General features: G+C 40.8%; 5 protein-coding genes across 5 annotated transcripts; 3 read left to right on the plus strand and 2 right to left on the minus strand.

The window, feature by feature from the left end:
* Positions 1–4828: 4828 nt before the first annotated feature.
* Positions 4829–5944, minus strand: EAE98_008555 (uncharacterized protein; the record flags this gene model as incomplete). The annotated part of the gene is made up of 4 exons (XM_038956178.1): positions 4829–5109; positions 5205–5268; positions 5375–5517; positions 5770–5944. The coding sequence occupies 4 exons, from the start codon at positions 5942–5944 to the stop codon at positions 4829–4831; spliced, it is 663 nt and encodes a 220-aa protein (XP_038807637.1).
* A 1153-nt stretch (positions 5945–7097) lies between these two features.
* Positions 7098–8903, plus strand: EAE98_008556 (uncharacterized protein; the record flags this gene model as incomplete). Its single annotated transcript, XM_038956179.1, has 3 exons — positions 7098–7104; positions 8009–8575; positions 8620–8903. 3 exons carry the CDS (start codon positions 7098–7100, stop codon positions 8901–8903), a joined length of 858 nt encoding a protein of 285 aa, XP_038807638.1.
* A 66-nt stretch (positions 8904–8969) lies between these two features.
* On the plus strand, positions 8970–9497 carry EAE98_008557 (uncharacterized protein; the record flags this gene model as incomplete). The annotated part of the gene is made up of 1 exon (XM_038956180.1): positions 8970–9497. The coding sequence occupies one exon, from the start codon at positions 8970–8972 to the stop codon at positions 9495–9497; it is 528 nt and encodes a 175-aa protein (XP_038807639.1).
* A 113-nt stretch (positions 9498–9610) lies between these two features.
* EAE98_008558 (uncharacterized protein) lies at positions 9611–10379 on the plus strand (the record flags this gene model as incomplete). The annotated part of the gene is made up of 4 exons (XM_038956181.1): positions 9611–9623; positions 9674–9955; positions 10009–10061; positions 10110–10379. 4 exons carry the CDS (start codon positions 9611–9613, stop codon positions 10377–10379), a joined length of 618 nt encoding a protein of 205 aa, XP_038807640.1.
* A 1271-nt stretch (positions 10380–11650) lies between these two features.
* EAE98_008559 (uncharacterized protein) lies at positions 11651–14728 on the minus strand (the record flags this gene model as incomplete). The annotated part of the gene is made up of 4 exons (XM_038956182.1): positions 14663–14728; positions 14407–14493; positions 14103–14356; positions 11651–14044 (listed from the first exon to the last, which is right to left on the minus strand). Exons 3-4 carry the CDS (start codon positions 14112–14114, stop codon positions 11651–11653), a joined length of 2406 nt encoding a protein of 801 aa, XP_038807641.1. The 5' UTR covers positions 14115–14356; positions 14407–14493; positions 14663–14728.
* Between the last annotated feature and the right edge of the window lie 1525 nt (positions 14729–16253).

A 16253-nucleotide genomic window follows, 5' to 3' on the forward strand; every position in this document is an offset into this window, starting at 1 on the left:
CGATGGAAAGGCTACCAACCAGCGGAAGATACGTGGGAAGCCCCCCGCGATCTCGACAACGCGAAAGAAGTACTGGAAGAATACAATAAAAGAAGAGAACTACCAATACACAGCTCAAAAGAAAAAAGGAAAAAAGCTACAAGACAATAGGGTTCCGCTGCGTACCCACAAGCGAACCACCAGCAATACGAAGCTGTTCGCGACGTTCCTCCCTCCACTCCTTTCTACCCTGATAAGAACGAGGACGCAACCCTTCACTCGCCGGCATACCGCATGCTACTGCCAAGCGCACCAACTCATCCTGACGTCTCTGGAATGCTTCAGGCTTCAATTCATGAGTATCAGGGTCGATATTATCTGAATCTTCGTCGGTACTCGGCTGATGAGATTGTCGCCATTCCTTCCATAAAGCCTCGTCCCTAGCAAGAGTACGCCTTTGACTAACACGAGGACGCCGTCGTAAAGGCATCGCTACATTAGCGTGTTGAGAGGGTCCTATAGCAAGAATTAATCCTTCTACCCTACACATCAAGAAGATCCGGTGTAGAGAGGAGAACCCCAAAGATAGCATTACCTACATCGCTATCGCTTCGCTCACCCTCATCCGCCGAAGGCATATCCACTTCATCCTCATCCACACTTTCCTTCTCCTCCATTTTCACAAGGGCCTCGCTGGACTTTCGAACCTCCGTCGACGGGTTGTCGGCAACCCGCGGGCGTTTGCGGGATCGAACACTTTCAGGAGAACTCGCAACGGCGTCAGACTCTCCAGTGTAGACGGGACGACTCATGCGAGGAGCCTTAGCCTTTGGCGGAGCGCCAGTGTCCCGACGTCGAGAATCAGAGAGGGAACCAGCAGCAACCGACGCTGCCTTTTGTTTCGAAACTGCACGGGAAGCTTTACGAGGAGGAAGGATGGCTTGGGTGGCCGAGCTCCCGGTGGCGGATCGACGGGCAGAAGCTGTCGAATCTCCGGCAGCACGCTTCTTCGCCTGAGGGGTGGTAATACTGATGTCACCTTTAGAAATACGGGGAACATCAGAACGTTGAGGGGCACCGGTAACCTGGTGGAGAAAAGGGTCGTCCTCTTCGTCGCCACTAAGATCAGAAAGGGACTCATCAGGATACCTAAGGCGATCCTTCTTGGGCATAGAGGAACGAGTGCGGGAACGGGGGCGAGACGACGATTGAGTGTCGGTACGAGGGGGGATGCGGCCCTCCGAACCAGCTAGCATGTTCACGGCACCCGGAGCCTTACCTCCTGGGGGAGCAGGGGGCGGGGCGGGGGCGTTGACAGCGCGGGGGTGAACAACCGGAGCCATGAAGTCGCCCTCATCATCCGAATCTACTGCGGCTACCAGTCTCATGACGGAGCCTGGAACAGCGGCATCCAGTGCAGGCAAATTATTCTAGAATCCAAAGAAGTCAGCTGAGCACCACTATGGGGAGACGAAGGGTGACCGACGACAGCTCGATAAGAGTCCACAAGGCGCTCCATGAGATCGCCTATTCGATCCAACTTCTTTATGGCAAGCAGAGATAATGCCTCGAATGACTCTGGCTTTTTAGTACCACCCTGCTTATCCTCCTTTCGCAAAAAGGCCTCCACACTCCTGACGTAGCGCTCATTTCGACGTACCATCACAGTCTCGGCGTTCTCTTCCTCTTGACTACCAGCAGGAGTAGCCTGCCAAAAAGCTTGGGTTTGATACAGCAAGTTGACGTCGGGAATGTATCGGGGAGGCACCGACTGGCAGACCTTTTTCTGGGCACGACAGTAGCTACACTTAGCGTGAGGACCCTTGTCGTAGTGACAGAAATCTTCGGGGGCAGAGGACGCAATACGCTTGGAGCAACGAAGACATGTAGGGATAATCAAACCAGCAGGACCTACTGCAGACCGAGCCGCAATCGCCTGGGGGCCGATGGGTTGAGGGGCAGCCATGATAAGACAAGGACTAGTGAAAAGGTAGTAAAGAATGATCTGCTAGAAGGGGAAACGAACTCAGGAAATTGGAGGGAACTTATAGAGCCCCTGGTGATCTGCCAGTGAGAGCGGTGAACGCGTTGGAATGTTGTTTATTGATTGTTTGTGGCTTTATGGCGTTCTTACTTCCTTTTGGCATGCGGCACGGACGCGATCACTCGGCGTCCCATTTTCTTGTGTTACACGAGCCGAGTTCGGGAGGTAAACATACACGTCTCGGGACGCGACGTGCAATATGGGGGGCTCTGTCACGGTCAATCCGTGTAAGGGCTGGCGAGGGCACGTGAGTAGCCCCTGCGGGGCTACTTCGGGCCGACGCCAACCCGCGCACAATTATAAATTGTAGAATTTTCATAGTTTAGAAGGATTAATGAAAAGTCTTTGTGCTACATTACACCTAGTTGATTCATTGCTATTATCTACTCTAACATCGGTTTTTTGCTAATATCAGGTTTTTTGTTAAAATCGGGTTTCTTATTGACTTGTTTAAAGTTAGTATTAGTACTTACTCAGAATGTTATGATATTAATAACAAGAAGTAAAAGAAATAAAAATAAAAAGATATTTTGAATAAATAAGTAATTTGTAATATTATTAATTAATATTGGTTTGAGAGAGATATGGAAAATATGATTTCCACTATACATAGATCCCTAAATGTCTATTTGTATTTAATCTAAAGAATTAGCTAAATAAGGGGAATAATAGGCTTTATATAGGTATTATTGAAAAAACTAGTCTCCTTCGCTTTTGTTTAAATACCTTTAATACAGTTACTATTGTATAGAAGTTATTCCTTTGAAGTGAATTTCTTTGAGTGAATTCCCTTGTTCATACAAAAATAAAATATAAACTTTAATAAGAATAAATATAATTAAAAGATGAAAAGTAATTTTATATTTTCAGATTCATTTGTTTTATTTATAGTTGATTTATAATTCAATTAATTTAGAGATTCCATTAAAGATTTATATAGTCAAAATCGGCCTCTTTTTTCTCCTATGTAGAGTCTGATCCGCGAGATATTAATATCCGTATAACCTTAAATATTTATTAAAAAATTCACTATCGTTCTCCAAGTCCCTTATACTATAGAAAGAGAGACTTTCCTATAAAGAGAGGTGGCGAGGGTAGAACAAAAGAAAGGGTGAAATTCTGAATAGAGGAGTAAAGCTATAAGGTTAAAAGAAATGAGATAATATCAAAAATAATTCCGATTGAATTAGAAAAGAAGAAGAAATGCGTGTTTTTGGTTTAAATGATTTAAGATAAAAATTAAATAAACCTTTAGAATATAAGTTTCTATCCACGACGACTCTTTATTTTTCTAGGTACACTCCAGCGCCTTTGACCATCAGATAAAGTGTCGGAACCACCTCATCGAAACCAAGAGTCGTTCAATCATGATTAAAGGAAAGAGCGAATTTAGATATACATCTCCACTCTAAACCCCTCTTGGCTGTTGAAACCCAAGTTGCACTTCCCCTACTGCTTTGAGTGTCGTTAAGTAAGAGCAATTGATCTCCAGAATTATACTAATGCGCTGTCAAAATTAATGGACAGGAGACAAAATCCTTAAAATGATGGAAGGTTTTGGTGTCAATATTTGGATTTGGAATTACATCTTGGCCATGAGTTACATCGAGATTTCCTAGATCGAAACTGCATGCGAAACCCGACGTTCTTATATTTACGTGCTTAATCTATTACCGCCAATAAATGGCTTAGAATTGTATTATACTTGATATGAGTACTCTGTTTACAAGGCTGCCTAGTCAGTATTCTCAAATCTGTTAGATTTATTTGCTACACCGACCTAGACATTTTAGTACCTGGGTAGTATGGAATTGACAAATCACCTTGAATATCCAAAATCTGCACCCCCCTCATCGTCCAGTGAATCACAACAACCGACATCACACCCACGTCGCTTCTTAAGCGAATGTTCCTTAGTCGTAATCAAGCATTTGCTGGTTGATGATATCATCCGAAATATTGAGCTGATCTTATTGGAATGAAGTGTCAACATTCTAAGATTATGGGATTTCTTCGAGAGAAACCCTTGGAATTCTCAAGAACAAGCATATTTGGTTTCTTTACAATTGCGTCTGCTGGCAAAAGAGCGGAGCATTTATCTTTCCGTCCCTTTAGGTGAGGGAAAGGTTTGGTGCCTAGAGAGAGAAGCACTTGGTCATTGACCTAAATTGAGTATATTGCCGTCAATTTACCCTTAGAAGCCCGTTTTCTAGACTATATAACTATATATATACAATATTAATATAAAGAAGCATTTGAAAAGATACTTATACTATATATCATATTATACTATATCAGAATTAGCTTATATATAACTCTATCGAATCTATATATATATTACAACTTTATATAGAACTTAATAATATTAAGACTTTTCCACCAATTCACAATGATCTTTTAACATGCTATAAGTATAATAACTAATTAGAAAGAAAGTCTCTTATTCTATAGATACAATTGTATTCACGACTCCAGACAATTACATTATCAACGATGAGATACTTTTCGTCATTCCAATGCAATTCATCAGCTTACGAGCCACTGACATCCACAACTTGTTGCATTCGTGCTTGTGGTCTTTATTTCATGAATGGGATTACTCCCAGAGGTCGATTGCAGCCGAACTGCAGATCCATCGTTCAGGATCTGATATTGTGTGCAATAAGGATTTGTTGTGGAAATCTCGAAGCTATTCTCAACTCCGACAACTTTCGGATACGCAGAAAGAACTTGTGTGCTGAGGGGAGAGCTTGAGGCAGATCTTGAAGTTGGAGTTCCCATGGAATTTACGAGAGAAGTAGATGCCTACTGAGATCCGCCATCAGAAGTTTCATTTGCGTAAATTGAAATGTCCAAAAGTGTTCCATTCCAAGAACAGAACCAAGGCCTTTGACCTAGCTGAACAATTTTTCTTTTACGGATAAACACAGAGCCATAATTTTCAAGTCCCCTGGCTTTCGTGTTTGCAGGACTGAACTCGGACTCTGGAACAATCACGATATTATCAAACATAGCCTGAAAAAAGTATATCGGTCTTCTCCATGGATATCTTAGATCAATGCCGAGAGTACCACCTGTCTCCTTCTCTATAGATCAAGGATCCCTCTTACCCTAGCATTCATGAAATATCCAGGATTAAACAATTAGCATTTTGGAAAGAGACTGAGTTAGAGGGACACACCGGTAATTTGCCATGGTTTATAGGTGAAATTAGATCCTTCTTTAATGGAAGTTTGTATACAATTCTATGAATGATATGGATTCGATTTTGACATAGTTCCAGATGTATCAATCTCCGAGTAGAGACTAGATGGGGGATAATCGGGATGAGAGAAAAGAACTTCAGCTTACTTGTGGAGTAGTTCGATCACGGATTTTAGATTGAGAGCAACTTGTGGTTGAAGAGAATATACCGGTATAGGGAGATAGAAGAATGGAGAGCTGAGAGATAGAGATAGGGAACTTATCGACAATGGATTTTGAAGCCAAAAGGACTTGGAATTATAAAGCATAGAAAGGAAAGGGAGATAGAGAGAAGAAAGAGGGTTGATAATACGCTGAGCTGTGACTTGGGGGTGGGGTGGGCTGTTGGTGGTGTTGCAATGATTTGAAATTTGGAAGAATAATGAGGGGGAGATGGACTGTTGTGTAGCTAGATATTGTCTAGCGATGTCGGTAAAGGGGAGCGGGGATGTGAATAGCAGGCAGGGAAGAACAGAATAGGAGGCGCACATGGCGGGACATACTTCCTTGTTCGGATTGAATTTTAGGCGTCCAGAGCGGGGTGGAACTGAATTTTACACTGTACATGTGTTGGGAGTGCGTATTTGAAACTGACAGGAGAGGTATAGCTTCAGAATGTGACAAATCAAGCAACAAATTGTCAACGAATGCCTTCTCGATCGGGATTTTGACGCGCATGGCTGGATACTTGGGGCGGGGTATATTTCCATCGACTTCTGATGGGTGAGTTTCAACGGAATATCCCGCTCCGGTTCCGGTTTTTAAGAGGGGAAATTGTCACTCATAAGCCTCCTTCTTTCCCCCCTATCAAACTCACTAAATTGAAAGAAGAAGCACTTTATACGCCCGATCTGCAGATCTTTCGAGAAGGAGACATGTATTGGTCTTTCACAATTGATAGGTGGGGCGTGCACTCCATCTACCCCGGATTTTAAAAATATAAAATTGTCTAACCCGAATAAGAAGAGTCACTGCGTTGAGCAACTACACTGAACTTGTTTCTCAGATATAAAAGAGCCACTTCTCTCCATCTTTTTAAAATATCTTTTTCTTGATTTATAATTACATTAATTAGTTCGATTTGATTTTTTTTTTAAATATAATTAATATCTTAATTAAAAAACATTTATACTTTAATAGTGAAAGTATTAATCTTATAATTAAATTTTTTTAAATGTTTCGATTAATAATTATCGAATATTTCAAAAAGCGATTTTGATCTGATTTTATGTAAATATGGTTTAATTGAATTTTCATTTTTTCATTTTTGTTTTCATATTCTCAAAAGATTTTAAATTGATTCTATAAAAAATAACAGTTTAATTCCTTTTTTTAGAATTCTTTTTTTTATCTTCCTAGCTTTTTAATCCTATCAAAATTAAAATTTAATAAAACCTATACAAATCATTTAATCAAGAAAAATTCATTATATTTTAAAGAAAGATAATATAATTAAATCTCTATTTAATTCTTTTTTGAGATTTTCAAACAGCTTAAAATTAAAATATAAGAAAGTAACAATAATAATTACTAAAAAAAATCATTAGAATAATACTTAATACACTAAAACATCTCAGCATCTAATTGTCATGTGACTTCGTTGCTTAACGATATAGATTAAGGGGTACGCAAGTAAATCGTAGGTAATTAACCCACAAACAGTTAGAGATTTACCTGAATCTGACAGGAACTGAATTAATCCAAATTTTGTTATCCTGATGTGATTGTTGGTGATTTCCCAGTGGAATCTTCACAAGAACTGCATGGGCGATGTGTTACGCTGTTGAAAATCACAAGGAGAATTTTGGAAGCGAGATGAGAGCTGCACACCATGCCTAGTGAGTTATGATCGAGGAGGTCATTGGCATTTAGAAGCTTTTTGGATTGCCTCAAGATCAAGAATAAGATTTAGAGGCTTCTTGGATCGCCTCAAGATCTAGAATGAGATTTAGAAGCTTCTTGGATCGTCTCAAGATCGAATGCCACCTTAGGGAAAATGTCTTAAAAGGTCCATGGACTTTTGGGATCGAAGTTAGTTGTGATGGTAAAGATTACCTGAGAGTGAAGTTCGGTATATCTCACACCTGAACCAACGATAGATCTCATCAAATACGTCACAATCTCTCAGTTTTGATAATTCTATCAAGGCCATCACGATTTCCTATTTGGGAAGAGGTTTACCCCTCTCTGAATTCACTACAGTCATGTAGATGGAAAAAGAATCCACGCTATTGAAACGGAGCTAAGAATTTGAATCTTACTCTCTCAACTTTCCTTTCCAATTCCTGAACTTTCTTTTTCGATACAGCCTGGTCAAAGGCTTTTTTTCTCACTAAGTCAACTTTCTATTCTTTTAACTTAGTTATATTTGCCCTTGAGATCGTACTCTATCACGATTTGAACATCAAATATCCCCTCGAAGTTATCCATCAGCGCAATCGCAGTGTCGCAAACGCTTACAATAGATTTGCGCATCGAAAGTAAGTGAAATTCCATAGATCTACATACAAATCCATTCAATTTTCCACTTTCCTTACTGGATTTTCTAACTTTCCATCTTGTGGTGTTTTGCTGTAGCTGCTGGTCTGAAGCAGTCAGAATTGCGGTAGTTTCTAACTTGATCGACTGCAAACACTCAAGCAGACTTCGCATTCTTGGACTCTATTTGATTTATTGTTTCTGTTTCCTCGATCAATTCAGCCGTTAGATTCGTGACTCTTTTACTAACTTTTGATATCATAGTCATAGAGGGAACAGCTAGGGGACTCAGTATCAATCCACTCAAACCCCAAGGCAGCCCATCCCAACAATCCTCCCAAAAGCCCTCGAAAAATGCGAAGCGTGCTTCACGAAAGAAGGCGTTGTCAAAAAAACTAGTTGATAAAGATGATGATAGCGAGAATGAGGACGAGGAACTCGATGAGCTGCTGGACCCCGCAACCCCCGAGAAAGGTTCCATTCGACATGGACCAAAAGGTAAAGGACGATCGGGAAGCAGCAGTGCATCTGCAGATGAAACGGGATCAGGTCATGCGGCAGCTTCAAGTGGTTTCACCACTCCAACTGCCAGCCAATCCACGACCCCAACACCAAGTGCGGCGAAGAAACGCGGTCGTCCAGTGACAAGACTTCCATCGACTCCAAAAAAGGCCATCAATAAAGCCGCGACATTGAAAGAAAGACGCCACGCCTACGATAATAATCCCGAGGGTGTTAGTGTCATTGGAAGTATGACTGTCATTGCGAAAATGTGCGGGTACATCGGATTGAACTCTACTCGCGAGGCACACGAGCTATACCACACACCATGTAAGTTCACTAGCGATGTGATGTGCGTTACTAATCTTGAATAGACTTTCAAACCCTTCTGGATACCTTCACCGAGAAGAAGGATACGGGATTCGGTGATCTCCGACAGCTGCCAAAGAGTCATGCGTATCGAAATGTCATCTTGTGGAAACATCTCAGAAGTCTGAGTGACCGCGAGTGGGCATGCATTCAAGAGGATAAATGGCCCACCCCAGAAACCACCAAGGTGAATTACCCAGCTTTTGGTTATCATTGCTGGATTCGCGCGCTTTACTGGATCACCAAGTCTGGATATGCTGGATTCCAGGCTGTCAAACAGAATGATTAATACATCAGAGAAATCGCGATCGAAAATTGGAACCGTGCCTTGGCGTTCCTTCGTGTCTGGATTGAAATGCCCAACAAGAATGTTGGCACCGGAACGGATCGGAAAAAACCCAATTTCCCCGCCATCATCCCCGAGTACTTGACTGCCGAGGATATCAGCGAATTCCAAGTGAACAAGGATGAACCCGATGAAGATGAACGATGCGAGATGAAGCCACATGAAGCGTTTCAAGCAGAAATGCTGAAGAGAGACATAAAATTTCGTCATAGAGGAGCCGCAGACAAACCAATCACATACGAGGAGTTTGTGACTCGATTGAGCATGTTGAGGGAGCCTGGATCAGTAACCGGGAATAGGCCAGCTATCACCAGAGAACAAGCCAAGGAATTTCTTCTTGCAATGAAGGATGAATGCAAAGTAGTTCACGACGGATTCCGCAGCATGAGCGAGCATGGCGCACGTGTTCAGTCTGATGTTATCAAGAATGCAATGGAGACGGATAATGTTGCGAAATCGATCAAAAGACCCGCGCACATAAAAGAAGATTCTTTCTACAAGTCACTAGAAGAAGTCGAAGCGATTTGGGCAAAATGAAGGATGTCTCAACTATATCAGTTGAAACACCGACTTTTAATGAAGCTTGTAAACTTCGAGGGATGGATCCAACGACGAGGACCAAAGAAGGTCTTAAATTCTCCTACCATCATATGCAAGTGGCCGGTATGTTCTGATCTACATAACATTGATAAAAATAACTAACCACATATCAGATATTGCATGGATGGCGATACAAGAAGATAGCCCCATACGTGGTGGTATCGTCGCCAACGAATGTGGTCTAGGAAAGACTCTCGAGATCTATGGTCTTATTCATGAGCAGAGCTTGACTGCCATCAAGCAGCACCGCGAGTCGGGACCACAAGTGGGGGTCAAAAAGAAAAAATACAAGCCAACATTGGTACTGGTCCCAAGTGCTGTTATAGGTGTTCATCTGAAGGATTCCGATCTGTTCCAGTCTGAACTGCAAGTATACTTGTATTACGGTTCAGAGAGTACGGTTCCGTACAACCGAAAGGATATGCTCATCCAAAGAAGCACCTCCAAGGGAAGAACGGCCTCCAGGCATTCCTACAAGATCTGGACTTCAATGATCCAGAGGTATGCACTATTCTCATACATATTTAACATTTTGCTAATTCATATCAGACAACACGGATCGTAATCTTATCCACATACACCACTTTTACGAGCCGTACCGAAAGTGTACGGGAGCTTGACCCAGAAGGTGCTGTTGTTCGGGAATTATCTGAAGCAGAGGTGAACCTATGGTTCAAAAACCTAAAGAAAAAGGAAGAGGATGAAGACGTTGAAGAAGCCGAAACTGACGACCAAAACTTCATCGACGATGCAGACGTGGCAGAAAATCCGGATGTGGTTGAAGGATCTACCACCGTCCCGGAGAATTTGGATTATTAATAATAGAATCCCAAAAGAAAAGGTTTCTCGATGATTTAGGGGTATTAAATCATTCACAAATGATGTTTGAGAAAATTTTCTTGTTTTAGGTGATATTTCTTTAGCAATATTTAGCTTTGTATTATCAGTATTAAAAGAATCAATATATATAATGATATCTAGATAGCTGAAGATATTAGTCAGAACTCAAAACATACTTCATAAATTTCGGGGCGAGCTAGCTAGCCAGTGTTCCGGAGCGTCTAATATTTTATATTATTTTATATTGTTCTTATTATTCTTATTTGGTTATTTTAATAATAGAAACAATAGAAATATTCTTTTATAATTTTTCTATATTCTTATGTAGATTAATTAGACAATTTAGATGAATTAAATAATATAGATGAATTAGATAATTTTGATTATTTAAATGATTTAAGTAATTTAAACCATTTAAATAATCGAAATGATCTAAACAATCTAAATAATCTAAATCATTTAAATCATTTAGATTATTTAGATTGTTTAGATTGTTTAGATTGTTTAGATTGTTTAGATTGTTTAGATTGTTTAGATTGTTTAGATTGTTTAGATTGTTTAGATTGTTTAGATTGTTTAGATTGTTTAGATTTATTAAAATTTCAAAAAGAAAATAAGAATAAAAAAGAATCTAATTTATTGATTTAAGTTTGAATATAATAATAATAATAATAATAATAATAATAATAATAATAATAATAATAATAATAATAATAATAATAATAATAATAATAATAATAATAATAATAATAATAATAATAATAATAATAATAATAATAATAATAATAATAATAATAATAATAATAATAATAATAATAATAATAATAATAATAATAATAATAATAATAATAATAATAATAATAATAATAATAATAATAATAATAATAATAATAATAATAATAATAATAATAATAATATAATAATAATATAATAGCAGCTTTTAATATGTCTTTAATATTAAAGAATTAAAAATAAACTTTATTCTTTATTCTTTTAATTCTTTATTTTATTCAATTCTTTATTAAACCTATAATAAAAGATATTATTATATATAAATTATATAACTATATACAAATTGAATTTCTAAATATAGAAAATATAATATATATTATACCATATAAAAAATCCATAAAATCCGATGTATAAGTTACTTTCGCTACACTCTGAAACATTTTGCAATGCTAACTAAATTCTCATAACTAGCCCATCAAACCAACGCACCATGAAAAGACACGAAAACCGAAATAGTATCAACCACGATGTAATGAGAGCTCCCTCAACTTTTCCCATGCGTGGTCTACTGCTCTGCGCAAGACATTTCTCATCTCACCACCTCGGGTACGCGATTCCTCTTCACCCCAATGAACCCCTGTATCAGAGTCACCCGCACCATCCGTACCGTAGTCATCACCACCAACAAAGGAACGTAGCCAAGAGGGCTCCCGATTTTCATCAATCTCAGAGGGTAGGCGCAGGAACCTAGGTAAGTAGTCATTATTAGCAACTACTTGTCTTCTGCACTCTGCCTTTGTCATAACGGTCCCATAGTGTGCCAAGAAATCGCTATGAGTGGATCCTGTCGACGTTTCCTTGTTGCTTCTCTTTCCAGCGGAGCCGCTACCCAGATCGAAACTCACGCCCTCAGAACCTGACGATCCCGAACGATTGTATAATGGAGTATTTTTAGAAGAGGTGGTTGGTGTGCGTGGGAGGTCTCCTTGAATGGTCGCGCTCGACGCATCATCCACATCGCCACCACTGCAGTTTGCTTGGACGCTGGGAGATAAATTAGAGCTTTGTGGAGCGGGCCCAGAAGGCGAAACTTGGCTAGTTTTGACTGGATGCTGATCTGTTGTACAGCGTCTACCTGTACTAGTGCCATGCGATGATTTTCCAAAAAGGAGAGTTTTGGCAGGAGTTGACGGCTTTGTGGAGCTGCCCATCTTATCGCTTGGAGCTAGCGGAGGGTGACTTGAAAACTTTCGCTGGGGCGCATCGCTAGGGGGTCGAATTTCACCTAGAATTAACTTCGTGAGTGTATCGTCACGATAGGAATCCATGAACATAGTGCGTATTCGTTCGGGCTCTATGATCGGATCATGATTTTCCACAAAGACACCATTGCTGTCGAATGCAATGTGCGGTTGTTGCACATCTCCGCATAACTGGCGGATTGCATCGCAAGTCTGCCGAATGACATGTCGATGGTGTTCGGGCATGATTTCATGGGGGACAGTATCAAGTAAGGTGACAGGCTCTGGTACGCGGCTAAGAGCACGCCTCAATTCGACATCGAGAGAGCTATTTGCGTTGATGCTTTGAGCTAAATTTCTTCTCGCAGTGAGCAGTTCATTGGATGCGCTGTTCAACTGTATTGTGGTCTCATACTCGCGCATGGCGACCTTGGCGGTTTCCCATAATTCGTCGTGCATATCCCTATATCTATTGGAGATAGTTTGGGATAACATGGCGGATTGAAATACATGAGACGTAAAGTCCCAAGGCATTACTTTGTTGAAGATGACTCCCCTACTGGGTTTGACCCCCAAAGTCTGACGTATAGTCGCGTTTTGATAACTTAGTAGTTGTCGATAAGCCGCCTCAAACATTGAGACTTGGTCTCTGCGGGCATGGTGTGCCGGGTCTCTCAATGCTCGCCTGCTAAGCTCGGAACTAGGCGATTTGACAGCTTGTGGCCTAGCAAAACGTTCTATCTCAACGAACCGATGATGAAACTCAATCTGGATTGTGAGAAAATCGTCCCCAGTCATCCTGTAGCCTTCTCCGCCTAAAACACATATCCATTCGATTTCTCCATCGCCGTCAAGTATTTGGATGAAACCGATGCGACGGTCGCGAACTAGCTCTCCACCTTGTGGATAATCGAGACAGTGGATGCGTGGTGCACATGAATTTCCGACATTCGATCTATCGGCATACGGCTCATTGAATCGATCAAAGTCTGCTGGCCAAAGCACATGTAGGTCGACATTTGGTGGGGCGTATTGCCATATCAAGCCGAGGAGAAGGTCGGACAATTTGACACTTGTGGGGAGGGGTGTTCCATTTGAGGCGTATGGTAAGCCATCTGTGAAATGGATGGGCTCTTGATGAAAAATTGACTCTTTGGCGTTTGCCAGCAATGTGCCATGACGCTCGGGATCCAGCGGCATGTAATCGTGCAAGACTGTCTCGGACCAGTATGCCATCATGAGTTGGTGGACGCCGTGTATGTCATCCTGATTCGGCTCTGTAGCTTGATCATTATTTGCATCGTACTGAACTCTGTCTTCTAATGCCAGGTCCCTCTGAAGATTTTTCAAATCGCCAAGATATCGCGGATCGGGCTGCCTCACTTGCAAAGAGGCTTGCACATTTCCTCTCGCAATGGATCCAACAAAGGATAGAACGGGGTACCTCTCACGAGCTACTGTTTGTATCAAATTATACGGAGTGGCTGTGAGTGAAGGCTCTGTTAAATCAATAACATCAGCGTTCTCCTTTCCCTTCCCCCTGTTCGCGTTCGCAACTTGTTTTTGGCTTTGTGCAGGCAGCTGCTGTGATTGTGTCGACTGGCTTCGTTCCGCCAGCTGCTCGGCTTGCCCAGATTTGATTCTTTCCGCAAGCTTTTGCTTTTTGATGGCCTGTGTATACAACAATTAGATTCGTTACACGCTACACCAGAGTTCGATGGGAACTTACATTCGCACCCATGGTTGTAACTAACTGTTTGTCGCTGAGCAGTTGTGAGGGCTGGTCGCTCTGTAACAACAGAGTGACCGCAGGCGTCCTAAGGGGAACTCATGGAGAACAGAAATCTCCAGTAGAACAAAGGGTAAAAGTCCCCTTGATTTTGATTTTCAGTGTGAATACAAACCATGACTGAAAAACGGAGGAGTAGATCGATAGCAAGTCAAAGCATGACAGAGCAAAACCAAACCACTTCTGTGGATTTACTGTTCCTAAGTCAGCTTCATTTTAACGGGAAAGATCGAATGCAACTCACTTTGACTTTGAAAGTATTATTCCTTTCCGCAATGCTGGTACTTCTCGATCTAAGTCGCGCTCCTGTTGAATGGCAACGTTGGATCTGCTAGGTCTACTATTAATATAAGAATCAAAGAGGGGGGGATGACAAGGCTTTTTGACAGGCGCGAAGGCTCGATCTACCAGTTTCAAAACGAGAAGAATAACACTTTGAAATAAATCCACATAAGAGGCAGGATTTTTGTGCCTAAAGAAGAGGAGAATTGAAGACTCACGGGAAGCAAAGACGGTATGATACGGAGAGTGGTATCGAAGAGAAGTTTTGGGAGAGGAGGATAAGAAGAGTTGTCGGAGAGGATTGTTGTTTTGGAGAGAAGTTGTTGAAGGTTTCAAGGTTGCTTGATATCGCGAAGGTCAACTAGCCCCTCTAAATGAATTCCTTTGAACCATGATTCATAGTCTTCACTTTCAAATCAAACTTGAAAAAGAACCAGTAAGCGACTCTCAAAACAATACTATGAAGTATGTTTTGTAAATATTAACCCAAATTGGTAATCGAATTCAATAGTAATTTCATATTGTTATAAAAATATAGTCGAAAGGCTTGAGTACCTCTTTGTAACATGATGCAAGGGGTAACTCTACACCTGTCTCAAACATCAAGATCTCTTTTCCTTTTCCTTTGATTGATGATGAATTATTCGGAATGGGGCCATTTGAATGTGTATCTTCAGCTTGATCGCCTAAGAGATTTTCTGTTTCCTCTATGTGTTGACTTGGTTCTACAGACATTTCAACGGAAAATGTACTGATATGATGTTCTGAAAATTGTCCTTGAGGTTATAAATTCGACGAATGGGAGTTTGCGGTTGGTGTTGATTGGACAAAAAGATTGTAATTGTTATCTTAGGTAAACTTCCTTTCATAACTGCGTGATCCATCTTCCCACACAATATACCCTAAACTGACTCTCCACGTTCTCAGGTGTGAGGAAAACTTAAGATACATGATGCCAGCGTTATCGATGAGAATATGAGTGACGATCGCAGCAATTTGATCTATGGTCCGGCGCCATATACGGACATACACAATGCAAGATCAGCTTCCATGAACTATGCTTTCTTTGAGGGGCTCATTGGCTTAATCTGTTCGAATACCTGGGACTCTTTATCTTCGTTGTGCCCAAGGAACAATACCTTATGCGGCCATAAGCTGACTTCGACACGAGCATCAACTCTGCCGAAGCTAACACCGACAATCGCAGATAATGGGCTGAAATTTTGGAGGAAAGCATGTTGTTTTTATCCTCTTATGAAACTATTTTATTGTCTATTTTTGCCGGATATCGGTTTAAGGAATGCCGAGCCAACATTATGCCCCATTGTACAAGAATGGAGAAGTATTTCTCGAGTGATAAGTCGAGATCGAGAATTAAAGCATTTTGACATAGTTGAAAAGTGACCGGCGATCCCTGAAAGATGGAAACTTTGGAAATCAAACTACTGATTGATGATGATTAATCTGAAGTATCCAGAGCCGCACCTATTTATGTATATTAATTCAACAGTGCGGAAGGTTCAATTCCTTGTAACAATGTATATGTGGAACTGCCGTTGAATTCGATTACCAATTTGCCTCAGATTAAGATTTTCAGCCAGCCTATCTTTGGTAAGGTCTAATGTAGACTGAAAGTATGGCCTTTCCACCGCATCATCGGATGAAGCAACTCGGCTCTGAAAACTTCCAATTCGAAGCTGCATAAAAAGTATACGGAATGAATTAATGGATCCCTATCAAACTTGTCATATCTTGGGGCCTCAAGTTTCCCCACTAGGCTTGATTACTAATAGCTGCAAGATCAATTTT

This window comes from Botrytis deweyae (assembly GCF_014898535.1).
Source record: "Botrytis deweyae strain B1 chromosome Unknown BDEW_022, whole genome shotgun sequence".
Lineage (NCBI taxonomy): Eukaryota > Fungi > Ascomycota > Leotiomycetes > Helotiales > Sclerotiniaceae > Botrytis > Botrytis deweyae.